The 26,311-nt window shown below is 49.5% G+C and overlaps 1 protein-coding gene across 1 annotated transcript in view; it reads right to left on the minus strand.

The window, feature by feature from the left end:
* Nucleotides 1-12,324, minus strand: part of COL2A1 (collagen type II alpha 1 chain) — a 64,949-nt gene extending 52,625 nt beyond the window's left edge. Inside the window, exons 1-10 of the mRNA XM_073318615.2 lie at nt 11,997-12,324; nt 8,263-8,469; nt 6,694-6,710; nt 6,200-6,232; nt 6,033-6,065; nt 5,888-5,941; nt 5,077-5,178; nt 3,626-3,703; nt 2,773-2,817; nt 2,604-2,657 (exon numbers count right to left, since the gene is read on the minus strand). Coding sequence (XP_073174716.1) covers nt 2,604-2,657; nt 2,773-2,817; nt 3,626-3,703; nt 5,077-5,178; nt 5,888-5,941; nt 6,033-6,065; nt 6,200-6,232; nt 6,694-6,710; nt 8,263-8,469; nt 11,997-12,090 — 717 coding nt within the window. The 5' untranslated portion in view covers nt 12,091-12,324. The remainder of the gene's footprint in view (nt 1-2,603; nt 2,658-2,772; nt 2,818-3,625; nt 3,704-5,076; nt 5,179-5,887; nt 5,942-6,032; nt 6,066-6,199; nt 6,233-6,693; nt 6,711-8,262; nt 8,470-11,996) is intronic.
* Between the last annotated feature and the right edge of the window lie 13,987 nt (nt 12,325-26,311).

The following is a 26,311-nucleotide window of genomic DNA, read 5'->3' on the forward strand; positions in this document are numbered from 1 at the left end:
CTGGAGCAAACTAAATGGGCCCGATCCTCGGGTGGTGTAACTCAAAGTTGGCATCCATGGAGATACATTGATATAAACTAGCTGTGGATTTGACGTCCACGCTCGCTGATCTGAGGAGGACAGCTGCTCCTGCTTATGGAGTGTCTAAGTCAGAAGAAACAATACCACTATGCTCATGAGACTGTTTTTATCTCCCTCTCCTTCTTGGCTCTTGCTCAGCAAAGCTCTTTGAATCATTTCTCTTAACCCAATACCACCTACACCCAACTGATCTTCTTTGAACTCCCTCCAATTTGCTGATAACTCTCAGCCCCCAACTGGGGAAAGTCATACTAGAGCATCGGTTCTCTTCTATTTCCATACCCCCCATTCTCCCCATTGAGCCGGGATCTAGCTAGCCACCCCCACAGTGAAGGATGGTGTAGTGGCTAGGGTGCTAATCTAGGACTGGTTTCATCGCTTTGGGCTGGCATAGACTTCCTGGGCAAGTCACTCAGGCCAGAATCCTCAAAGGTGGGAAATCAATGGGAGTCTGGTGACTAAATACCTTTGAGGATCTGAGCCTTAGTTCTCAGTTCCACAGCCGTAAAATGGGATTGACACCACTTCCCTACCTCATAGGGTGCTGTGAAGATAAACACATTCAAGATTGCAAGGTGCTCAGAAGCTACCGTGATGGGGGTTGGATAAGTACCATGGATAGATCACCCACTCCCTGCATTTAGCAAGGGCCGGGTGGGTTGTGACCCCCCAGGTTAAGAACCTGTATGGAAGCATTCGAGAAGTGTTCTAATTTCCCTGCCCTAGGATGCCTCTGCAGATGTAGCTCCAAACTGCTCGCCCTGTTTGCATTGCAAACTCCTGTCCAAGTGGCTGATTATCATGCCTCTCTCTCTCTTTTAACGTGGTCGGTTCCTCCCTCCCCTTAGTTGGCTTGTACGAGGACTAAGGAGGGATGGGATGAAACTGAACAAGAGGAAAAATACAGGTTGGAACATCGGAGGGGGGGGAAATGTCCTGATAGTGAGATCTGTTATAGGACGCTCCCAGGGTAAGCAGTCGAAGCCCCACGGCTTGGCAGGACTGGAAAAAAACCTGTTAGCGTAAAGAATGACCCAGAACTGGCTAGGGTGAGGAATGGATTAGATGATCCTTTACTGTAGTCCTTTGGATCGTTCCCACCCCGCCCAATGGATTAGCATTTGTCCACGCTGCATCTTATGTTGCTATTTTCCAGGTCTATCCGGGCTCCTTCACAAATTTTTCCCGTTCCTGAATGTTGTTTGCAACTCTCCCAACCATAGTCTCATCTCCCAGCCACATTAATGGGCTGTTTGCCTCCCAGACCATTAATGTAGAGGTTATACAGGACCGAATCTAACACCAAGGCCTGTGGTGCCCCACTGTATAAATTACCCTTGGTCATAGGTAGGAAGGATAGTCTCATGGGTAGGGCACTTGTCCAGGACTCAGCCGTCCTGGGGGCGGGGGGTATCTATTCCCATCTCTGCTACAGACTCCCTGGGTGGCCTTGGGAAAGCCACTTAATCAACCCAGTACCTCAGTATCCCTGTCTTTAAAATGGGGTGTTATCTTTCTCTACCTATTTTAGGATAACATCCATTAGTGTCTGTCAGGCTCCCAGGTGCTACAGTGATATCAGCACAGAGCCACATTGAACCACGCCTTGCCAATTGTGCCTCTCCAAACCAATGTGAGACAGGCATAGGATCAAATACCTAATTCCAACCTCTACGTATATTACATCGACTGAGCTCCCCTGCTTCCTAGATCCTTGCCCCCCGTCTCTCCATCACCATCGAAGCTGAGCCCCTTGGTCCTTTTGTCATCCTGCCATGCAAAGTGATCGACTGCGTCTGGACTTACAACTCCCCCTCCCCCACCATCACTGCCACCAACCCTGCAGCTCCTCCAGCGTGCAGCATCAGAGCACACCCTCGTCACGCCATGTGCCCCTAAGATACACACACCGAGCCTGATTCTCATGGGCACTAAGGCCCCTTTACACCACCTGAGCAAGACAAAGAAGCCTTAAAGTAGGAGTGAGCTAAAGGTGCACCCACTTTATTGGCACCTTACATGGCCAGGGCAGTGCACACGGTCTTTGTGTGGCTCAGAATCTGTCCCATTAATTCTGTTTCCTTTCTATTCAGCACATTGATCATCAGCCTCCTGTGCCTAAAGCCGAGGCTTGAGATTTTTCAAATCCACCGCCAGGAATTAGAAGCCCAATCCCCATTAGTTATACTGGGACTGCGTGACCAAATCTCTTAGGCCCCTTTGAACATCTCGGCCTACGTGTCTAATCTAAGCATTCCCTCAGTCTATCACCCCAGCTTTGATTATCAGTGATATCATAGCTGAGACTCAGAGAAGGGTGTTTTCTGCTCAGAGAAGTTGGCATCGGGGTCTCTTGGTGGAGAGACTTTTTGGAATTGCTCAGGGCAGCTCTAATGTAGCTCACGTTTCTGGGACGTTTGCGGGTGCAGCTGGGGTGTTGGCCATTTGCATGGGTAACTGAGGTGTCGATTTGTGCCGGGTCACGGCCCCTTTGGCCAAAAGCGAAGCTGCTGGTTACTCACAGAAGTTCCAGGTTCCCCAGGCTCTCCAGGGTTGCCTTGAAATCCTTGAGGGCCCTGCAACATAGAGCAAAGGAGCTTCATTAGCCATCTCAACAATGATGCTCTATATATTCGCTATGTTATTTTACCCCCAACGAGACAGATTGCTCCTGAGAGAGCAGGCACTTACAGGAGCTCCCGATGGTCCTGGAGGTCCTCGCGGTCCCATAGGTCCCTACATTGGGAAACAAAAATCACCGTCGTTAAGAAAATCTCTAAGCCCCCCGCCAAGTGAAAGGGGGCGAGAGGTTTCAGCTGATGGCCCATAAAGAACAAGGATCTTTCCCCCTCAGCAAGAGAGGATTCTGAAATCATCCCTCTTATATTCAGCCCCTCCGGAGACACCACCAAGAACTACTTTTCCTTTAGAAGCTACTTGGAAGGGGGCGGGGGGGAGGCAGCACGCTTTCTTCTGGACTGTAGCCATGTTTACTAAGCCCTGCTTTTCATTTACTGCTTGCCAAGAAAGGCTGGAGAGCAGAAATTTCCTGCTGGAAATCTTGTGGGATCTTGAAGAACAGTAGCTGCTGTCATGCATTCCTCAGCCCATGGTCCAAAAGTTACAGAGACCAACCCCTAAACAAAACGTTCTATAACTTTCCCTCCCAGGAGAGTCTATTTAAACAATTTGGCCTGTGACTTGGGATGCCCTGGCAAGCAGAGCAGAAGCCGAGGCAATTAAGTCATCTTGTAAATCCTTGGTTATGCAACCATTTTATAGTAATTTTAGTGGGTTGTGGCTAGGAGGATAGGGACAGAATCTCGGCGGGTGAAACTCAGCATGGACTTCGATGGGGCTGTGCTGAATTCCACCAGCTGAGGATCTGGCTCATAGATAATATCGAGCTGTGTTTTAATGGCCGGATTTTTCAAGTTGCTGAGCAACCCCCAGCTCCTGTCAACTTCAACCCTAAATATCAGGCCTCCCAGAAAGAGGCCGCATAGTGTCCCGGTTGCTAAAAGGAAGCAGAGAGCTGTCTTACCATAGGTCCCTGCATCACACCCAACTGAGCGCCACCAGCCTTCTCATCGAATCCTGACGCCATCTGAGCAGCAAAGTTCTGCAAACAAGACCAAAGCACAGACGCATCTGAGTGGGATTCTTTTTCATAATCAGTCAAGCCATGCAATGGGCATGCGGGCTGCAAAGTGATCACTATTGATATCCTAAAGTTTTTGGTAAAGTATTTATATTGGTAAAGTATTTGGATCCGTTAGGCACTGTACCCTGTACTTGATAAGCAACCATTTCCGTGTCTCAGAAAAAATCAAAAAGAGGGTTTTTAGACTTGTTATTTGCTAGACATCGATTTGCAGTAAATATGCAAAATGTTCCGACATTTCATTTTAAATTTCCTCACGGTTATTACTTCGGGGTCAGCCTTTTTATCTGATAATATTTAGAGGGGAGAAATTTCTTTGAAGAATAAGAAAAAATCATTTAAAAAGGCCAAATGACTTTGGTTCCGTCATTTGCTCTGATTATGTTTTGCTTGTAACAGAGACACAAGTGAAGGGCACTTTCCAACAAGAGAAATCATTCTGTGTTGTTTTTATTTTTTTAAAGAAACTGCCCAAGAGTTCCTTATAAATCTGAAGTGATTCATTCATCTGAAAGACCAGGAGATTAGAAAACTCAGGCACAGTGAATCTAAATATAGTGCACAGCATTTGGAGTAATTAAAATGTGCCTTTCAATGGGGCACCATTGAGTTAAATTTGCACCAAACAATAAGCTTGGTCTTGCACAAGGTAAGCCCAACAGAAATGTTTCCTTGGATTTTTTTTGAAGCTATCACCACCCTACCTGTATCTACCTGCCCCCCTACCCCTCCACACACATCAATCACTGCGGGGTTGGGCTAGTGCATGGGAATCACAGAGTAAAATTGACCAGGAACAGAAGTGAAGTACTAAAAGATTCCCTTGTGGTATTTGTAGCCTTGGGCTACCTCATGAAAGCCACAGACTAGGAACATTAGTGAAACTTTAAATATTCCCAAGCAATGTTTGCTCCCACTGGCTGCAGCTGTGGGCTAGTGCAAAGGGTACCCTAGAGTGAAACTGACCAGGGACAGAGGTGAAATTGACTTGTGAGCCAGTGAAATGCTAGAGCAATAAAGGCCTTTATTACTGTATGTCTGCACAGTGTCTAACAGCGGGGGGCGGGGATCAGTAGCTGCAAAACAAATAACAACTAATGGGGAGGAAGCAAGTTAGCCGATAAAAAGTCTTGCATTCTGAATAATCGAAAATGTTGTTATTTAATTTTTCATAGGAACCCTAAAATGACATAAATATTCCTATTGAATCAGTGACTCCAGCTGAATTATACAGTATCGGGACACACTCCCAAAGGCCCTTTCAATCAGTCTGTGCAGCCATATGTCCTGGATGTGAAGGTTCAAAAAAAAAAACACTTGAGGATACTCACTCCGCCAAGCCCAGGGGGCCCTGGGGGACCCGGGAGCCCTGGGGGTCCGGGGTTTCCAGGGGTACCAGGTTCGCCATCTCTACCCCGAGGGCCAGGAGCACCCTACAAGGAACAAAAAAGAAAGGTGACTCCAGACAGACGCCCAGGAGAAGCTAACTGCAGTCTGCGCCCTGATGTGACATGAGTCCTTGGAATGCAAAAGGTATAGTGTATATTATCAATTCTCTACCATTTGGTTATTTGTAATCAATTATGAATTCTATATGCTCCATTATTGTTATGCATTAAGTATAATTATAAATAGAGAGCGGTGCCTTATTCATCGGCACGTCAATGGCCCACAGCGTGTGTTAATCACACATCATTCGTTATGAGTAGTAATTTATTATCGGTGACAGATTGCCAGGCATTAAGGCCTGAGCAACCTTATTATTCATCCAGAGTGGTGCTTTATTCATCTGAATGTAGGCAACTCACTGCACATATTAATCATTTTACACATGAATTACATTAATTAATACCACTGTTATGGAGCTTAGTTATTGTTAATGTAGCACCATAATGGAACCATGGTGCTTTAGATATATAGGGTCCTGGTCCATGACTGAGTCCCCTAGACATCCTCCTCAGCACAGATGGCAAGTTCTCTGCCCCGATGAGATTACAGTTTAATCTGAAAGACTATTATTCATGTGTTAAGAGGCAGTAATATTAAGAGGGGGATGTGCCACATTGATGCTTTTGGAAGCATTTTAACCCCTGGTTTGTTTTGTTTTTTTGCTCTGTGTTGGTTATTTTGTCTTAAACTCACTTTTTCGCCTTTATCCCCACGGTCGCCCCTTGGTCCTTGTTCCCCTGCAGGTCCCTGAAACAGGTGAGACAGGAGGAGTTCAGTAGTCTCCAATGTTTTGCCCACAAACATTCAAACGATGTGATAGAGAAAGTAAGCTCCTCACCTGTGGTCCAGGTGGTCCTCTTGGTCCTACGACCTGGGTGGGAGAGAGAAACATAGGAAAACTTAGCTGAGAAGGACGCTCACACGGGATTCTCTCAAAGCACCCTATGTGCCCCTATGGGAAATAAATGAATGGAAGACATGCAGAAAACTCAGATTAAAACTTACATCTTTAATATCACCGGGTTCCCCTTTTTGTCCCTGCAATGCAAAGCAGCTGGAATTAGAACACTGACAATTCTGCACACAACTGATGTGTGTGATTATGCATCCCGCCCCCTGCCTAGCCCACTGCTAGACCCATCACAGAAATGCAGCTAATCCCCATCCTGTGTGTCTGCACAATCCTGCAAAGAACTGAACAGAGCACTTCAGCATGCTCTGCGCTTTAAGCACATGAGTAGCTGTATAAGCACCCATATAACTGCATCCGCACTGCCGGGTTGCACCGCTTTAACTAGGCCGGTGTAATTAAAATGGTACAACTTAGTGTGTCTATCTGGAGTCTGATTCTGTTTCACTTCCAGTGGAGTCATTCCTCATTGACAACAGTGTCAACTGAGAACAGAATCCGGAACGCTACACCCATGGAACTGTAATAAAGGCCAAAGAAGGGAAAATGTGCTGGTGGTCATGATGAATAATACTAACAATGATCTCACCTTGGGGCCAGGTTGCCCTGTTGAAATGAGAGAGAGAAAGTGTCAGCATCATGATGAAACCCACCATTTCAGCTCACAAAGATGCACACGACAAGGCATTGGATAAGAGGCCAGGGACGGATGTGATTGGGGCAACCTCAGTTTCTCCTCTACAACCAACTGCCTGAGTGTTGCTGTCACTGCTCTGCTGGAGGGGTGGTAAATTGGCCAGCATTTCACAGATACAGGCAAGGCTTCATGCAAAGCATCGTGGGATAATAGGCTTCCGAATTGCTAATGGCAGGTGGCGAAAATTGCTCATGAAATGGCTAATGAAATTGCTAATGGCAGGTGGGCTCGTCACTTTGCCCTTCCAGAAATGACCAGGGCATGGTTATGAAGCAGCCAAAGAATAATGCACTCAGACAAAATAAGTAGGTTAAAAAAAAAAAAACCCCACCAAAACCAAGGAAAATCTTCTGAAGCCAGCGTGCCAAAGACCAAAAAAGGCAGGCGTTAAAAGCTACATTCAGCACAGGTCCAAATCAACATGATTGCATTTCAGGGGAAAATGTTAACATTTGCTCTCAACCCTTCGCTGACACTTGCGGGCTCCAAGGCATTTCCTAATTAAAGACGGGGGCACATTGGAAAGGTCGCCTGTATCAGCAAAGGGTTAAAAAAGGCAACTTCTGCTTTTGACGGAACTAGAACAGAGAAGGTCTTCGAAACAGTGGCACTGAAATAGCTACTGGCCTCAGCTGAGGATCTCAAAACACTTCACAGATGGGAATGAATTATGCCCCAGGCTGGGAGAGTTTTGTGACCCATCCCCATTTTTCAGCTAGGGAAACTGAGTTTTTTTACAAAGCCAGGCACAGAACCCTGACCTACATGGAGGCCTGGCCTCTCCTTTGATGCTCAGGACCACCCATGACCCCCTTGAACTTGGGAGTTCTTACATAACCTTGGGCTCAAGGTCATTTTGGCGGTAGTATGAAAATTAAAAGAAAAGGAGTTTTGATCTTTGCTAGTACCAGAAGGCATGTTTTTATATCACAGCAAGAGAGCCTTTATTCTAGGTGCTATTCCTACTCAGCTCACCCTGCAATTTCTGACCCTGGTGTAGTGGTTAAATACTAAGGAAACAAACCAAAAAAAAAATCCCATGCACTATGTACTTAGCACTGTCCAGTTTCCGCCTTCATGGCTTAGAAATCTGCAGGCTGTGGATTTAAATCAGGCTTCTCTGGTGCATAGAGACTTGATTCACTGTCAGGGCAGAGACAGCTTTGGTTTTGTCTTGCTGCCTTGGTAATTACTACAATATCTTTAGAATCGGGGCTGTTAGACTAATTGATTATGTTAATTATCTTTCTTCTCATCTGTGATTTGACCACACTGTTATTTCAGACCTTCTACACCCTAGGCAAAGAGACAGACCCAAATGAGTCCATGAGAAGTGGCCTTTCCTAGCTAGGTCCCATGGATGTTCCCGTCTTTTGCTGGGTGCTCATCCATTGGGGGCTATTGATCTTTGCAATTATCTGGAGTAATTTATTTATGGAAGGGAAATAAATAAATTACGACCGCTGACAGCAGGTTGGTCAGTTGGGCAGATAGGGCAGCATTCTCCGAAGGGGATCTCGGGGCTGGGACAGTCTCTCATTTCTTCGCAGATTATCTCGTCGCAGAGGATAGTCCCAGTATCACAGACACAGATCCGGCAGGGCTCGGGTTTCCACACATCCTTATCACTATACCTCTGCCCATCCTGCACACAGCTGCCTGCCTCCTCTGTGCCGAAGGGAAAGGAAGGGAAGGGGGGAAATGAGATGCGGTGGGAAGGGAGGCAAAAGGGAGAAAACCAAAAGGGAGAGAGAGAGAAACAGGGTCATACTATCAGCATCAGTTATAGCAATCCCATACCAATTGCAATAGGGCATAGAAATAACCTCCCACGTTCATGGTCCAAGCCAGCTCCCTGCCAGCTCCCAGGTGGGATGGTTCTGGTTCTCCCATCTTCCTTCAACATCTCACAGATTAGTACATGGATCTCTTGGCCACTCCAGAAGCAGAGCAAAACATGGAGGCCTGATGATAGCTCTTCGGCCTCCTCAAGAAGATACTGTGAGGAAGAACTGTCCTGAAGGCCCAGGGCTCTTGTGCTATTGACACGGCTTAAGGTTCAAGGCTTCCCACCTGGCACTTTATTAATTTCCCATCACGGTCACTTTCGCTGAGAGAAACTAATGACATAGCTGTGCCCATGAGTCAGGTAGAGTTCTTAGCAGCCACAAGCTATGTCCACTTTGGTCAAGCTCAGCTCAGCCCTCTTGTGCCTCCTTCATGAACCCCCTGTGTCTCTTTTCTACAGGGGCCTGTGCGTTTTTCCAGCAACCAGGCCTGAACTGGGTTTCACACTAGTTCTACACGGGTGTCATTCCACTGGCTCCAGTAGAGTTACTCTGGATTTACACTAGTGTAGATGGGGAAGCGAATCAAGTCTGGATTCCCTTTCTCAGCACTGCCAGAAGGGGCAGGGTTACACCAGTCCGCTTCGTTTAACATCATCCCACCAGAAAAAAATATAAATGGGGAAAAGGTGGAGAGAAAAGTAACAAAGAAGATTCTTTAAATCCCCCCTGGCTGCTTCTGGAATGCACTGGGCAGACCGAACCCTGTGATGAACAAAGAGCAGCAGCCCTGGCTCATTCTCTCCAGGCAAAGGCTGTTTTTCTAATCAAAACACCATAAACGAGAAACAAACTGAATCAAAGTCAAACCTATGAATGGACCAAGGAGCCCGGGAGGGCGGGGGGGGGGGGGTGAATGGTTGCAGCCATGGGGGGGGTGCTTGCAGGGGCCACAAAAAATGCAAAAGAAACAAGCATCCAACTGTTATTGGGAGAGTTCATTATAATATTGTCCCAATTATAACAGCTCAATAGAAGGGGTTCTTGACAAGGGGAGACCCATAAAAAATATACGTGCCTCTTTGACATATGTTTCTTTCTCTCCCCCCCCCCCCCCCAGCCAAGTGAATGTCTGAAGCCCTGATGGCAGTAGTTGAGATGACAGGGGGGGTCTTTGTGCATGGAGCTGGGGCACCTTGGGGAGCCCAGGGGACCCTTCCTCTCATGAATGGGCCTTTTCTCGAGCACACACAGAGCTTGATTCACGTGGCGCTGTTAGGAACCTATTTAAATAAATAAGGGCAGCATTTCAACTCCATCTGGAAGCCATCGCTGCCAATCTCCCCTATGCAAACAAACTGCTCACAACGGGGAATTGAGTTCCCTCCATGACCTGGAGAGAACTTTTGCAGATGAGCCTCCCAAAAGAGCTAAAGCCATCTGAGCAGAAAATAAGTTCCTCTCCTCGGAAACAGGGTGCGATTCTTTGCTTCAGAGAAGAATAAAGCGCAAGGCATGCTCGGTTACGCCCATTCCTTGTGCTGCACACCTGAGGGATCCAAGCACATTGTGAAGGATGCTAAACATACTTTAATCTAAACTAGAGAGGGCAGACAAGGCGGGAGATAGCAGCTTAAAGGAACCGCTCTGCCAAATTTTGGTGTACAATCAATATTCCTGCGGGGAGATCATCCTTTTACAACAGACATAGGACAGAATGAATGAACCGATCAGCATCGATTGACCAGGAATAGGAAAAGGAAACAAACCCCCGTTGCTACAAATAGACTGGTTCCCAAAGTGCAGCCCCCAACTTCTGAGTTCTCTTGGGGTGCATGTGGTGTAGGAGCCAGAGCTAGGGCGGCTGCCGCACCACCTGGCTTGAAGCGGTTTCCATCCTATCCAGGGTTTAAAGGCTGGTTCAGTGGATCTCAGCACCCCCATTATACAAATCGTTCCAGCACGCCTGGTATGTGGTCGGATGGAGGTGTCTCACTGGGAACTCTTACAAATCCAATCCTTTTGTTAAGAACTAAGCAAACTGAAAATGGCCTAGCAACTCCTTTGCGCCTGAATGGAAGGAATTTCAGCTCCTTTTTGCTGGAATCTCAGGCTGATTGTGGGAAAGACAGCATGGCCCAGAAGCAGGCAAGCAAGGAGGTATTTTCAGGCATTCTCTCTCTCTCTCTCCCTGCAATTGATTTACAGTCTGGAGCATATGGAGACAGGGATGGAATTCAAGCAATAGGAAACCTGCCCAAACAAGTGAAAAAAAAATCCTTTCTACCTAATAAAGTTTCCAGCTTCCAGGCTGAATAATATGCCAGATCAGAAATTTTTCTGGGGTAGGGGGAAGGGCTGGCTGTGCATCGGACTTTAATGTCACAATTGCACAAGAGGATCATTTTGTTTCAAAAAGCAGCAATTGAAAAAATGGTAAAATGTTGGGGGCAGGGAGTGGGAATGTGCTCCCCCACTTGTCCCCTTGCTTTCCTCTTTGGGTTCAGATTGGAGGGGGGCGGGGTTGGAAGGTGAAGGAGAAGTTGGACAATCTGTCTAGTGTGTCTGGAATGCCTCTGATCCTCCAGGTGGCCTCGTCTCGGGGGGGGGGGGGGGGAGTTTCCTTTCTGATCCTTAAACCAAAAGTCTGTTAGCTATCAACTTCTTCTGCACCTTACACACCAGCCCCAACTAAGAAGTGGGTTGGGATGAGGAGGAAAGCTGAAGGCTGTACAAAGGTCTTTCTTTGTAAGTCTCAGACTCTGGCTTGTCTATCTCGGAATGTCCCCTTTGTCTAGCTCCCCCTGTGAACCCCCCCATCCCACTCAGCTTTGTTGCATTAACTCTTTCAGGGCCGCAGGAGGTGGAGAGATATTTTGTTCTCCCTTTGGTGGGATCTGACCTGACCAGGTTATATTTTCCTCTGAAAGCCCTTTTCAGGGTGGAAATCAACTCAAGGAGGGGGATGGAAGCCAAAATAATAGGCAAGGAGGGGATTCACGACTGCAGTGTTCTTCTAAAGCAACCAAGCATTACAATGAATAGGAAGAAGTCTCTTCGCCAATCAGTATTTTGTCATCCCGCAGCAGTGAGCCTCATCCAGACTCCAGAGAAGGTACAGAGTGGGAGAAAAGGCAAATCTAAAGAGGAGCAATGGAAACCCCTGAGCTCAAAATCAAATACAGGGAGAACAGGAGGCCAGTTTTCCAGGTCTTAAGGTACTTTTTTTTTTTTTTTTAAAGCCAGGTCTCCCAGGCCTGCAACACTTGCTCCTACCAGCCCATCCTTCCCTCCCAGAAGCAGCGGTTTCTCTCTCTCTCTGTCGCTCTTTCTTCCATTGCTTTCGTGTCCAGTTCCCCCTCTCCCCCTTCAGGATAAATTTTAAAGAAAGGAAAAGGTGCAACTTACGAATATCCTCTTCCTGACATCTGACAACGGCTAGTAAAATGACCTGCGCGGCTGCCAGCAGCACTAGAGTCCTTGAATCCACAAAGTTGAACATGTCTAAATGTTAGACATGCAGGACCTTTGTGTGTGGAGCAGAGAAAAGGGAGGAGGTTGGTTTCCCCAGTGACTACCGAGCCTTCATGCAGCCGAGTCCCCCCCGATTTTCTGGAAAGAGCAGGAGAATCCAAGGTACCTAGGCCCCAGCAGAATCGCCGCGCCGTCTGCTCTGGGCCAAGGCACCGCAGTTAGATGGCCCCTCTGCCTTCCAGGAGCCGGTGTATATGCCCCGATCTCAGTCCTCCCCTGCCCCCCAGCTGCGCTGTAACTTGAGACCTGAGCCCCGTCCCCAGGGCTGGAGACCCCTCCTCCTGCCCGCGCTTCAGTGCGGCCCTGGAGCCAAAAGGGGCACGAAGTTAGGGAGGGGAAGGAAAGGGAGGGGAGGGTCCCTACCTACCCCACCTCCTCCCCGAGGAGGGGCGGCGGGCAGCGCTGTGTCTCTCCAGACGCACGCCGGGATGGGGCAGGGAGAGCGGCTCCCGTCCCTCTCCAAAGCGCCGCGCACTGGAGGAAGTTTCTCCAAAGGCGCGCGGCGCGCTGCGCTCCCCTGGCGAGGCGTGGGGGAGGCAGCGGGGGGCCAGGGAAAGCCCCGCTCCGGGGAGGACGCGCAGCTGGGAGAGGAGAAGTTGGGGGAAGTTTCCGCCGAGGTTTCCCGGGCCCGTGCGGTGCAGCGGAGAGCGGAGGATGCGGAGCCACGGGGGCGCGGCTGGAGCTCGGAGGGGTCTTTGGCCCCCCTCCCGGCTCCGGCGTCTGCACCCGGGCGCGGTGCATCCTTCCGGAGGAGCGTTCCGCTCTCCAGCACCCCGGCCCCGGTGCCAGTCAATGAGGTGTCACTCCGTTCGTTCCAGGGCAGAGGCTCCGGAGTGACACGGGTGCGACTGAGTTCACACCCTAGCCTTTTCGCTCCCCTATCTCCCAGCCCAGACCGCGGGCCCCCATTCCCTCCCCGCGCTCTTCCTTCCCAGTCCAGACCCCGGCCCCCTCTGCTCTCCCCTTCCAGCCTGGCCCCGGAACCTTCTGCCCCTCCCCTCCCCCCGCGGTCCCATCGTCTGCAAGCGGCGTGGTTTCTGGAGGTGATTTGCAAACGGGTGGGGGGTAAGATAGGGATTTCGGTTAATCCCCTTCCCCTGGCATCAGCCTCCGGGAGCCAGGTATCCCTTTCTCTACCCCCCCCCCCCACGTCCCCCAAAGATGAGGCACTCAAGCTGCAGGGTTTGGGAATCCTGCCCCCTTGCTTGTCCCCAGCCTGGTAAACGCTGGTCCTATCGGCTGGGGAAAGTGGAGAGGGGCGAGGAAAGAGATCCCCACATGCCCCCGCTTTCAGGTCCGGGCATCTCCTTCTCCAGCCCCAGTGGTCGACAGCTGCAGGGGCTGTGGTCCTGCAGGAGGATGCGGAGGGGGGAGAGGAAGGCTATGGAAAGGGACGGGTGGCGGAGGGCGCCTTTCCCCACAGTCGCTGCCTGCTCCGTTCTCTTGATCGGATGCCGCGGATCCCAAAGCTTTAATCCCGGGGTCTGGCAGCCCCCGTGGGGAAACTGGGGGAGCGAGAGTGGGTGCGTGGGGCCATGCAACCCCTAGCAGAGCTGGGGGGGGGGGTTGCGCTGTGCTTTGCAAATACTAGTACAGCTGGGGGACAGGGGGGTCCCTCTGATTTGCAAGCCCTAGCCCAGCCTGGGGGAGTTCCCCGGGTTGCAACCCGTGGGGCTGAGGGACAGAGAGGCGCTGGGTTCTCCCCGGTCGCCCGTCAGCTGCATTCAGGCCCCGAGTCAGCAACCGACTGAAGCACGTGCTTCACTGTCCGCTCACAGGCTTCCAGTGCCGCACCTGCCTTGCGGAATGGGCGGGAGCTTCTCCCCAAGCCCCTCCCTGGGGTGCAGAGAGCGCCCAGCCCTGTCCCACCGCCCCTGCGGCTGCAGCTCCCCTGCCACGTGCGCACACGCCGCGTCCCCCGGCCCGGCGCTGTACGTGCGCGCGTGGCCGTCCCGGGAAGTCTCCAGGCTGCGGCGGGGACAGCGCTGGGCGCACGCGGCAGCGGCTGGGCAAAGCCTGACATTTGCGGGGCGGAGGGAGGGGGGGGGAGGAGTTGCGCCACTCTCCCCAGCCAATAGCAAGCTGAGGCTCAGAGCGCCCATTGGCGGAGGCGCCCATCATGGGGTGGAGCTTGGCGCACCAGCCCTCGAGCCAGGCCACCTTTAAAAGGCGCTGCCCGCGCCCCAGGGCTGGAGAGAGTGCAGCGCAAAGTCGGGGCGGCCCGCCGGTCAGCTGCTGGGATGCCTCCCTTGCCGGGAGTCCTGGCCGCTAAGAGGGGAACCGGCAATAAAGCACAGCCGCCAAGCGCTGCCCCTCTCCATTGGTGGCTTTTTATGCAGATTACACGCTGCTCTGATCTGCATCGCCTTTTTGCATATGTCCACAAACTTCTGCTTACAAATAGGGTGGATTCAGCTGTGCTGAATCATAGAATATCAGGGTTGGAAGGGACCTCAGGAGGTCATCTAGTCCAACCCCCTGCTCAAAGCAGGACCAATCCCCAATTTTTGCCCCAGATCCTTAAATGGCCCCCTCAAGGATTGAACTCACAACCCTGGGTTTAGCAGGCCAATGCTCAAACCACTGAGCTATCCCTCCCCCCTGAGGCAGCCCTGGTTGAATGAGGTCCTCTGTTTATCTACAGGACAGCAGCTAGGTAAACTACCCACACACACACACTGCAATGGGGAAATCCTGCAGGTTGTACATCACCCAAGACTCATCTCTGGATGCCAGTTAATGTCAAAGGCTGCGGCCTGCCCTTTATACAAAGATTTTCCTAGAACAGTTCCTCTTGGTTAATCAGAATGAGCTGGGTATTTCCCTTTAAGCTCTGCAACAAGGCCCTTGTCCTCTGTCTTTTCTTTTTTTTCTAGGCATCTTTTGTGTTTGGAATGGAAATAACTATAGGATTGCTGACCTCTGGAAAATAAATTAGGCCGTGAAAAGATCAGCAATTGTGCATTTGTGCTTTGCAGGGAAAGTACACTTTTTTACTCGGGTGGCTCTGACAGATCATTCAAGGAGCTATTTCTCTTAGATGCTTTCTTGCTGCACCACAGTTAAGGTTAAAACAGTTTATGCTGAAATCTAAATTTCCCAAGAGCTCTCAAATCCAAATGCATCATCAGATTGGCTTGAAAATTTCTAGGCCATTTGAGGGCCTGAGGAGGAGTTGATGGGGCAGATTAACCTGGGGATTCCCAAGATACAGACCCTCCAAAAATGACCATAACAATTATTTTTACTTTTTTTTTTGCACATAGCTAGGAAAAGGATTGGGGGCTCAGTTATATACAACAGAGGTTGCTGGATTCATCTAGTGCCTGACACTGGTGCCATCCCCAAAACCCAATAACTGAAAAGGTCAATCACATGCAACTTGGATTTTCTTCAGCTTCCAACACGGAGTCTTCGAATTGTTAGCCTGGAGTTAACAGTAGCTCCAGAATCAACAGGGACAATGAGATGCTTTTCTAAAGCTGTTCTTAACTAAGCCCTTTATTTTAATACATTGAGAGAGTTGCCACCATCTCTATCTCTGCAGAGCTACCTGCATTGCTTTGGTGTTTTTTCCCCCCTACAAGCAATAACTGGTAGATTTAAGGAATTTAGACCTGAATTATTTCACGATAAAGGAGCAGAGGTGAATTTTCGAAGTGGCCAGATGTTATTTTGGGTGCTATGAAAATGGGGACTTGTCAAAGCAATGCTAGCTGGATGCAAAAAGTCCACTATTATGAGCATCCCTGGTCAAAGCCCACTAAGCTGTTTAAAAATGTCACCGCTTCCTGGCCCTCAGTCAAGACACTCTAGAAATCTTTGCATAGGACGACAGCCGCATCAGCCCTGAATGGAGAGAACAGGCTCGTAAATAGGAGTGGGGGAGCGCAGTGTGTTTCCACGATCAATGGCTGCAGAATAGGGTTTGCCTTGGCAAGATTCCACAGCATATCTCTTGCTCTCTGCTCAATGATGTTCCAAGGTATCAAAGCAGCTCATAGTGATCAACCACCCTTCCAGACTCCTCTTGCACGGGCAATCCCACTACATCCACGTAATCATTATTATTTCTATGACAGTATTGTCTAAAGGTCCCAGAGAAGAGCAGGGCCCCCCCCCCATTGTTCTGGGCACAGTAAGAGACCGTTCCTGCCCTGAAAAGCTTATAATCATCTCTTTGACGTGTTTTGACGCATGTTTGTCTTTTGTAGCTTGGGCCGTGCCTTGGGCCTGATCCAATCAATGCCTATTGGGATCATTGCTTAAGGAGGCTTTAAATTAAGTGGTGCACAAATCTAGTGCTGCCTCTTGTCTTCACAGGGTAGAATTGCACCCTCTGAAATCAATATTCTCAGCGCTGGTTTATCACAATTACTACTGAGTAGCTGGATAACTAGAGAGGGGTTAAAAAGAACTCAAGGCTACTTTTTCCTTATGCAAAGCTGCTGGAGACTGTCACTTGCAGTGAAACAATATATCGGTGCTCTGTGCCTTATAATCAAAGGCCCAGGGTCTATTCAATTAAACTGAAAGGTGACAGATTTAACATTGATCAAAGGAAAACTAGATAAGTTTATGAATGATAATATGCTGGAGTTCCCTGCAATAGCAGGGGACTGTACTCAGTATCCCTTCCAGTCCTATGTGCCAGTGAAATGCTTTTAGACACAAGGCATAATTAGACTGCAGAATTCATTGCCACGGGATGTCAATCAGGCAGCGTTCCCAGATGGACTGAACATTTACAGCGCTAACAGGAAAAGCCAGCATTTTAATAGTTAATGCTAACGAACTGCTTCAGGGCTTAAAATCTATTAGCCGTGTTTGCCAAATTGAAGTGTTTAAAAAATCATGGTTGGACTCTCCAGAATCACAAAGTTATCTTATAAATCATGAGATTTCTCTTTTTTTTAAAAAAAAAAATTGCACTATTTTTATTAATCGGTTGGTTTCTCAACCTGGAGGAGGCTCTCACTTCATGTTTGCAAGCCTGCAACCATGAGGGCTAGAAAAAGCTAGTTTTAAAAAAAAAGAAAAGAAAGCCGAGAGTCTCCCCTAATCCCATGCATCCAGCAGCTGGGGCTTTAAACTGCACACTCTTCATAGTAGCATGAAATAAGGAACTGGTTAAAGGGGAGACCACAACGGGTCATACTGAAAGGTGAACTGCCAGACCAGAGGGAAGTTACTAGTGGATTTCCTCAGGGATCGGTCTTGGGACTCATCTTATTTAACATTTTTATTAGTGACCTTGACACAAAAAGTCTGTGTGTGCTAATAAAATTTGCAGATGACAGAAAGTTGGGAGATATTGCCAGTACAGAAAAGGACTGGAATATCGTACAAGAAGACTCAGGCATGCTGTATTTAAGGTTAGGACAAGACCTTTATGTAAGTTCTTTGGGGCAGGTCTTTCTGGTCTGTTTGAACAGTGCTTAGCACAATGGAGTCCTGGTCCATGAACATGCACTACTGTGAAAGAAATAATAGTGCCTAGTTTTTTCATCAGTAGATCTCAAAGCAGGTCATATCATTAGCCCCATTTTGCAGATGGGGAAACTGAGGCACAGAGAGGCAAAGTGACTTGCACAAGGTCACCCAGCAGCAGAACCAGGAATCGAACGCAGGTCTGCTGGATCCCAGGACAGTACTCTAGCTACTAGGCCACACTGCCTTCCCATTAATAATAATATGGAGGCAGATCACCCCACATCTGCTTTCCCAGGGGTTTCTTGCTCTTTTCTCTGAAGCCTCTGTTGGAGGCAGGATACTGGGCTAGATGGACCATGGTTCCGACCCAGTCTGGTAATTCCTATGATCCTTATGGAAATGACGCATTTCATTCAGATCGCTTCTCGGCATTGCAGTGGAGACAGGCGTTTGTGACTTTGCCCAAAGCATCTCAGCTATGCTAGGAGCCTCCAAGGCAGGCTACTGTGTCCCTAAAAGCCCAGAAAAAACCAAAACCTATGTTGTTGCTGCCGGGAACTTCTGCCAAAAATAACCTGGGAGGATCTGTCACTAAAAATGCCGGCGTGCACTGCCCATGTTTGCCCAGTGTTGCTAAAACGGCCCTATCAATAAACCAGCGAAGCTATTTCATTAGCTTTCACAGGGCCGCAAGTGCTCCCAGCCCACAGAGCTCCGAGGTCCACCCAAGCTGAGAATAGCCGTGGCGCTCAGCTCAGCAGCCTTTGATAACGCACCAGGCTGTGTGGTTTTGTTTGCTATTTTTAGCCCCCTCCAGCCTGTCATTACGACATACCCAGATCCTCTTGGATCTGTGGGACAGGGACTTGCAGCAGCAGAGGGTTGCTGGGAGAGGCTGGCTTCTTAATGGATTTGCAGTGCTCCCATTCATCGTCCACCTCAATCTCTCACGTCCGTGCGCCGAGCTAGCCTGGCTCCAGCTGGACTGGGCAGACTTTAGAAATGGCCTGCTGCCTCATTTTACAGTGGGCAAGAAGAAAACAGCCTCTGTGAGAACAGGCGGGGCTTACGCGTTATCACATGAGGCTGCGGAAAGGATCCAGGCCAGCAGATATAGCTTGTGAAGTTACTTGCAAAGCCTGGGCTCTAGGATCCTGCGAGGAGGGAGGGTCCCAGAGCTTGGGCTGCAGCCTGAGCCTGGAAGTCTGCCCTGCAATGAAACAGCCCCGCAAGCCCAAGTCAGCTGGCATGGGCCAGCTGCACGTTTTTAATTGCAGTGTAGACCTACCCTAAGCGTTGGATTTTCAAAGCACTGGCAATCCGGTGCCTAAATCTCCTAGGCAGCTTTGCAAATCACACCCTTAGGCATGTCCATACTGCAACCAAGGGATGCGACTGCAGCTTTTTGATGTTTTGGGGAGCAGTACGGGGTTCTGTCACTGCCTGCCCTGTAACCTAGGGGATCTTTGGCTCAATTCCCTGACATCGGTAGCCTGATCACAAGCACAAGGTCTCATCCTGGCTTCCACCAGCCTCGTTTCTCCGGGCAGAGTGACAGCAACAGCTTTCCAGTCCCAAGTCTCCCCAAATCTGTCCAGCCTGAGTTGTTAAGTACCAGACATTCGGACTGTTCCCCCTGGTTTGTCACCCCTGAGGGTGTGAAACCAGCCCCCCAGTTATCAGCTCACTCTGGTGCACAACAGAGACCTGCTTGGGGCAAAAGACCAACTAATTACAAAGCACGTTTATCAAGGAATGCCACCACATGGCCGGCCATCACCTGGGCACCAAAATCTTCAGTGGTGCGACATGATCACCAGGGACGGACATAGACTGAACGTCCAGCCAACTGTCTGAAGGACCTAGCTAGAGATCAACGTTGGCGGAGTTTGATCCGCAAGGAAGCTACATCCCTTTGGCATCTGTCATGATGATGCTGACACCTTGCATAGGCCTGCTGCTTAGTAAGGCTTATATGAGCCAAAAGCAAGTAACCTCTCCGATCCCATCTTGGCTCAGAGACCACTGAAGTGCAGGAGAAGGTTTCCCAAAACCAGGCAGGCCCCAGCTTGCAAACTCCTTTCGCCTTAACCCTCAGGAGGGTTAAAAGACTTGGCAGCCCTCCACCTGGAGCCCTTTGTCAGATACAATGATCCTCAACACCTCTGCCTGCCTTTGTGCTTCTAATGGGCAGGTGGTTTCTCTGGGGCGTTACATTCTGGAGGGGCTAAGCTCCACGCATTCCTGATCCATTGCCTTCAAGAGGGGATTTACCCTCAGCCCAAAAGAGGACAAGAAAGGAATGGGAGAACGAAGCACTGAGCCACCCTCCCTCATCGTTATGCCTCTTTCACAAGGAATACCCCGTGCACCCAACGAGGGTGCAGCTCCTGTCAACTCCAGAGTTGCACACGAGATCGGAGCAGACCCACAGCCAGAAGGAACAGAGGGACATGCATTCCTTTCATCATCCTTTCATTCCCTGAAGACGGGGCAAAGATCTAAGGCGCACGCACTTTCCCCCAGCAGTTTGGAGCTGTGGGGTCTTGCAACAGAAATCTTTGGCTAGATTAATTTAGATCTTGGTCTGGGCAGGTGTGAGGGTTAGGAAGGTAACGGCATGGCTGCTATTAAGTTAAATCCATCAGTTTGCAAGCAGACTTTGGAAGAGAAGCAAGTTTTGCATACACACACACACACTGTACATTATCAGAAGTACTTAGCACCCAGTAGCTCCCAGTGAAATCAACAGAGACCCTCCCCGCCACCTTTCCCCATGGAGAATCCAGTCTCTACCTCCACCATTCGGAAAGGACCATTCCAGCGATGGTACTTCAGTCACATATTCTAGAGTCTATAGCAGGGGTCAGCAACCTTTGAGAAGTGGCGTGCCAAATCTTCATTAATTTAAGGTTTTGCGTGCCAGTAATAAATTTTATATTTACAGGGTCCCCCGACGGAACTCCAGACTGGCAGCGGGCTGGCTGGGGCTGGGCGGCTGGAACCCCAGACCAGCAGCGAGGTGAGCGGGGCCGGCGACTGGTATCCCAGGCCAGCAGCAGGCTGAGCAGGGCTGATGGCCAGGACCCCGGCTGGCAAGGGGCCGGTGGCCGGAACCCCAGACCGTCAGCGGGCTGAGCAGGGTGGCAGACCGAACCCCAGACCGTCAGCGGGCTGAGCAGGGTGGTGGACAGAACTCCAGACCGACAGAGGCTCACCCACGGCTGGTCTGGGGTTCCACCGTCTCCTGCCAGCCGGGGTCCCTGCCACCGGCCCCGCTCAGCCTGCTGCCGGCCTGGGGTTCCAGTCACCCAGGCCAGCAGCAGGCTGAGCGGGGCTGGCAGCCAGTACCCCGGCTGGCAGCAGCGTGCCGATAAAAATCAGCTTGTTTGCCACCTTTGGCACGCGTGCCGCAGGTTGCCAACCCCGGTCTATAGATATTAAGCATATAGATCTCTCTCTAATGCAGTGGTCTCCAAACTGTGGGGCATGCCCCCATAGGGGGGTGCGGCAGGGCTGGGCCAGCCCCCATGGGAGGCGGGGAGGGAGCCCCACCCAACCCCGCTCCCAGACATGGCCCCGGTTCCTGGCTGTGGCTCCATATCCAGCCACACACCCAGCTGTCAGCCCCAGCCTCGGTCCCCAGCACCACCCCCAACCTCTCCCCCCAGCCCTAGCCCCAGCCCCCTCCCCTCCCAGGGGTAAAGCGGGGCGGCGACTGTGAAAAGTTTGGGGACCACAGCTCTAACGATGTGTATGAGGCAGCACAGCCTAGTGGACTGGAAGCCAATTCATGGTTCTGCCAGTGACCTATTTTGGCAGTCACTTCTCTTCTTTGTCCCTCTCTTTCCCCTCTCACCCTTTGTCTGCTCCTCTGGGCAGGGGCTTTCTTTCCCTAGGTAGCTGTACAGCACAATGGAGCCCCAGTCTCCTTAGGACTCCATACAAATGAATAGCAATTGTTTTTCTCCTATTAAGTTTCAGTGTCCCTTTTCTCCCCTCCCTGGGGTTTATAAACTTCAAATGCACGTAGCTGGCTCATGTCAGTGGCTGGCTAAGCGATACATTCAAGGTGTGTCTCCCTTGGCTTCAGAGGGCTCTGGATCAGGCCCAAAAAGAAATAATTCTCTTTCCTCAAAAGCGATGGTTGTGGTCAGTCAACAGCAAGCAAGCAATGGTCACGCCCCCCACTCTCCCAGGAGCAAGAACCTCATGCATCCCAGGCTCATGGAGAGATGCCCTAGGCTGTGTGTGCGGCCTGCACCGGGAAAGGCATCTGCGTATCCAGGCTAATGGAGAGACCATATGCCACCTTAGAAGTGCCATCCAAATTCCGGGCTATAGGGCAAGCGTCTGTTCCTGTCTTCGCCCCAGAGATGTATCAGGTACAATAGAGACCGCTAAGGGGTGGTCATTGCTACTAGTGGTGGCCACGGTTCGCCCCTCTGGGGGCATTTGGTTGTTGCTAGACTGGCCCCATCAGCTGACCAAGGAACAGACCAGAGGGTGGGATGCTGTAGCAGTGGTATCCTATATGCCAAGGTGGCAGGTGGTGGCTTTTCACCAGGGCATCTAAGAATTGCCACCTCAGATCAGAGCAGTGACCCATGCAGTCCAGGATCCTGTCTCTGGTGGTGGCCGGAGGAAGTGGAAGAAAGCCCAGAGCTGACAATTACGGGGCATACCACATGGCTGCCCTGCGGCAGCGTGCACCACAATGACAGTAGTGTGCTGCACTTGTGGTTTGGGGGATGATGCCCGCCTCACTTGTGCGATGCTCTCCTAGGTACTATGATCTAGAATTGAGTCCTGGGGGTTTCAGAGGACTGCCCAGCTGCTGGGGAGCGGATGGCATTTGTCAAGCAGCGGGACTCTTGGAAAGGTTCTGGAGGGTAGGGAGTCAGCAGAAAAAAAGACACCCAACTGGATCCACAGCTGTTTAAATTAATGCAGATCCATTGCCTTACGCACTCGCGGCAAATCTGGCCTGAAGATGTGACGCTGGTAACATGGACAACCCAGGATTATTATTAAAATTGCAGTAGCATCTAGAGGTGCCAAACTGGATGAGGGCCCTACTCTGTTTGGCACTTGTTCCGAAACACAGCTGCTGCCTCCTGGAAGGGAGAACAATCTAGACAAGACGGGCAAAGGGCTGGAGGGAAGAGACTTGCCCAAAGCCACACAGCAGAAGCAGGACTAGAACTCAGGGCCCCCAGCTCCTAAGTCACCCTGCTAGCCAGTAGCCACTAGCCTTTTTCCTTCAAACCAGAGCTGTGTTCAGGCATGTCACACAGGCCCCTGGGTTTCTGGAGAAAGGCAACTTCCTGAGTCCTTCCAGTTTAGCTAAAAGGGCATGGGACTGGATGTGGAGAATAAATGAAGCTCAGCCACGCAGAAGGTCAGGCATTCCTTAAGTGTATTCTTCATGCTTAAAGAATATGGACAAATTAAAGCAACAGACAAAGCCAGAAGCGCCCCCACAGCAATGACTGACAAGGCAGCGCCAGGCTTTCCTTCCTTTAAGAAGAACTTCTTGTTTGATCCTCAGAGTTATTTCTCTCTTTGGCCCCTCTCTGGTGCAATGGAACCTCTGGGCCAGATTTTCAACAGGTGTAAATCTGCGTAGGTCCCCCAATGCTTTGCTAATGATGTGGGGTCGGAGGGAGCCTTGACGTCTACATGATGGGGCTTAATGAGAGCTCGGTGAGTATGCAAATAATCATTAGTAAATGGCCGTTTGGTAGAACGGGTTGCGAAATTTTCACTGGAAATTTTTTCAGGAGCCAAAAATGCCCTTTCGGAGGAGATGGATCTTTTCATGAGAAACCATGTTTTTCATCAACATCTTTCAGGCGTTCATCAAAAGCCTCCAACTTTTATTTGTTTAATTTATTTCCTTTTTCTGACAGCCAAAACTATACCTTTTTGGTTGTCAAAAACCGAAAAAAAAATTCTGTTTTTCCCATTTTTGGTGAAAAAAAAAACCAAAACCCTGTGAAAAATATAGATCAAAAAATGAACAATTTTCAGCTGGGTGGGGATTTTTATTAGAAAATAAAATACATTGCCCAGCCAGCTCTGCTATTTGGTCCTTTCAAAATGATTTCTTTTTTTTTTTCTTTTTTTAATCTATGAAGATGCCTTTTGGGTAAAGTTCGGAGCCATGCAGCCAGCCAGCACAAGTTTATGCATCACTTAAAACCTAGTTAGGTAGGGCCTAGTCCTGAGTGGGGCCTAATCCATGCACTAACTTCTTTCTGTGTGTCTGGTTGATGCAGCTATGATCACGGACTAGCAGAAATGCATCCAAGAACTCCCGTGACACGATCTTTGTCTCTGCTTATATCGTACTGAAGGGGAAAGAGCTGATTAATTGGTGGCTCTCATCATCATAATTTTTGCAAAGGCTAAGCAAATATTAAAAGCTCTATCTATCGCAACATTGGCCAGCAAGGAGGGGAAAGGTCAAGCCTCATTTAGAGGGAACTCCACTTGGGGTGTGGAATTTAGCTCCGCATTGGGGTGATGTCATTTAAAGGGCCAGGTGATGATAACCCACAAGTGGCTTTATCCCCTGAGTCTGTTTCTTTGCATCCTGGCTGTTAAATACCTTGGCCTGTTTACCATATAAAGGTCACACAGCCAGCCACTTGACAGATGCAGAGATGAGCAGCACCTTCCATATGGGCCGCAGCTGCATCCAGTTATTCTTGCCAAGCCTGATGCTGTGTGTCCGAAAAGGAGACAAAACGTTCGCTCTGCTTCTCATTTGGCCCCTGAAGCTCATGAGGTGGGGTTGTGTTTTGCAGGGGGCTGGAACTCTTAAGTTGTCCCCGGTCACAAAAGTCTATCTCAGCCTGTTACATCAAAAAGTCAGCACGAGTTAAAGACAAAAAGACTGAATTAGCCCAAACAAAATGCCTTCCTGTTTTAACCCAGCACCACGCTGAGGGCATGTCTAGCGAACCAGAGGAACATGGGACCGAAAAAATCAATGGATCAAAACTGGTGTGTCAAAAATTCGCCCTGAGTGGTGGACAGAATTGCGAGGGGATGGATTATTCTGCCCTGCATTCCCACTTGGGGTCCTTCAAAAAATAAGTCTTCAGGGGAAGAATCAAGTTGGCTAGCTGGGAGATGGGTGGGCTATGAGGAGCAAGCTTCACAATAATAGCTGTCAGCCCCACCATTGTGATGCCTTAGGCCCTTCACTGCACTGATCCTCAGAGATGGCCTCACAAATAACAACGAGCTGAGCAAATAATTGATGTTTCAGATTTGGGGCTGAAACAGATTTTTTGTTGAGAGTTGGTTTCGGGGCCTTTAACCCATTTTTGTCATCAGCAGATCTCAAAGTGCTTTACAGCGTCAGCATCATGCCCATTTTACAGATGGGGAAACTGAGGCACCAAGCAGCGACGTGATATGTGCAAGGTCACAGGCTGAGCTAGGACTAGAACCCAGGTCTCCTGAACCCCAGCACAGTGGTCTTCCCACTAGACTGTACTGCCAGCATGGCTCAGGATTGTGGGGGATTCTAAATCAGAGCCGTCCAGAATTCAATGGCTGTTACTTCCCAATTCCTGCGGGCTTCTCCTGCAAAGAGGCCCAGAATCTACCCCCGTGTCTCAATCTCTTGTTCTTATCTCTCCTTAAAGAAAAGGCTCCAGCAGTTCTGCGCTGATGAACAGCGCTCAAGGTAGCGAGCTCATGTCCGTCGTTGGGACAAAACGCAGCAAAAGCTCATCTGAAACCGGGCGTTTATTGAGACAGAAGCGTGTCACCCTCAGAGGCTACGCCGCCAAGCTTACAGAGGCGTTTTCCAAACACTGAATCCCCTGCTGGGATCGTGGAGGCATTGGAAGGAGAGCAGTAAGAGCCCTGACAGCTTCTGAACTGCTGACATTCCTCAGCGTCAGCATGAGAGCTGCTCACAATTTTCCCCTCAAAACCCGCTTTTTTCCCCACAATGGAAAACTGCAGTTTTGACCAAATGAAAATGTCACAGAAAGCTACAGAGCCTCAAACTTTTCTAGGTTTTGGCGGGGGGGACCCGCTTTTGGTCAAAAATTATCCTTTTTTTCCCCTTTTGGATAAAAAAAGTTGCAATTTTCCACAGGAAAGCCCCACCCTGGTTTTCTGACCAGCTCTAATCAGGAGACTTTTTTGTTTCCCTACAAAGCATCTAAGGACGAGTGGCTCATCGCTGGCCAAATCCCAACCATCGCGAGTGTTTTGATCACCAACAGAATGAATTTGTAACCCACGGACAATCCGTAAAGCGCAATGTCCCTCTCTAGTGGTGGCACCTTGGCCAACAGAACCAGGTATTGGCCATGCTTTTAGAATCAGAGGTCTCAGCTTTTCTTCCCGCTGCTGCACCCCGCGACCTAATCACCACCAGAGGGGGATGAGGGTTGCATACTTTGTAGAGCCTGGTCCAAAAATGGATTGTCCGTCCCACCAAAAATTTTGGCAGTTCAAGCAAAATTCACCCTGCATTGAGATGGAAACCCCAAATTTTGAAATTTTTCACATAACGAAATTCCCAACAAATCTTTTGTTTCGGGTCAAATCAAAAAGTCTGGAATGTCTCAAAACAGACCTTTCCTTCTGATTTCAACCTCGGTTTGTTTTCTTTTAAATACAACGTCAATTTCAAAATAGAAAGTCATTCCGAAACTAAAAAATAGAAATACTTTGTTCCAAAAGTGTCAAAGTGGGACAACTTGACATTTTCAAAACATGGTTTT

This window comes from Lepidochelys kempii, chromosome 20 (assembly GCF_965140285.1).
Source record: "Lepidochelys kempii isolate rLepKem1 chromosome 20, rLepKem1.hap1, whole genome shotgun sequence".
Classification (NCBI taxonomy): domain Eukaryota; kingdom Metazoa; phylum Chordata; order Testudines; family Cheloniidae; genus Lepidochelys; species Lepidochelys kempii.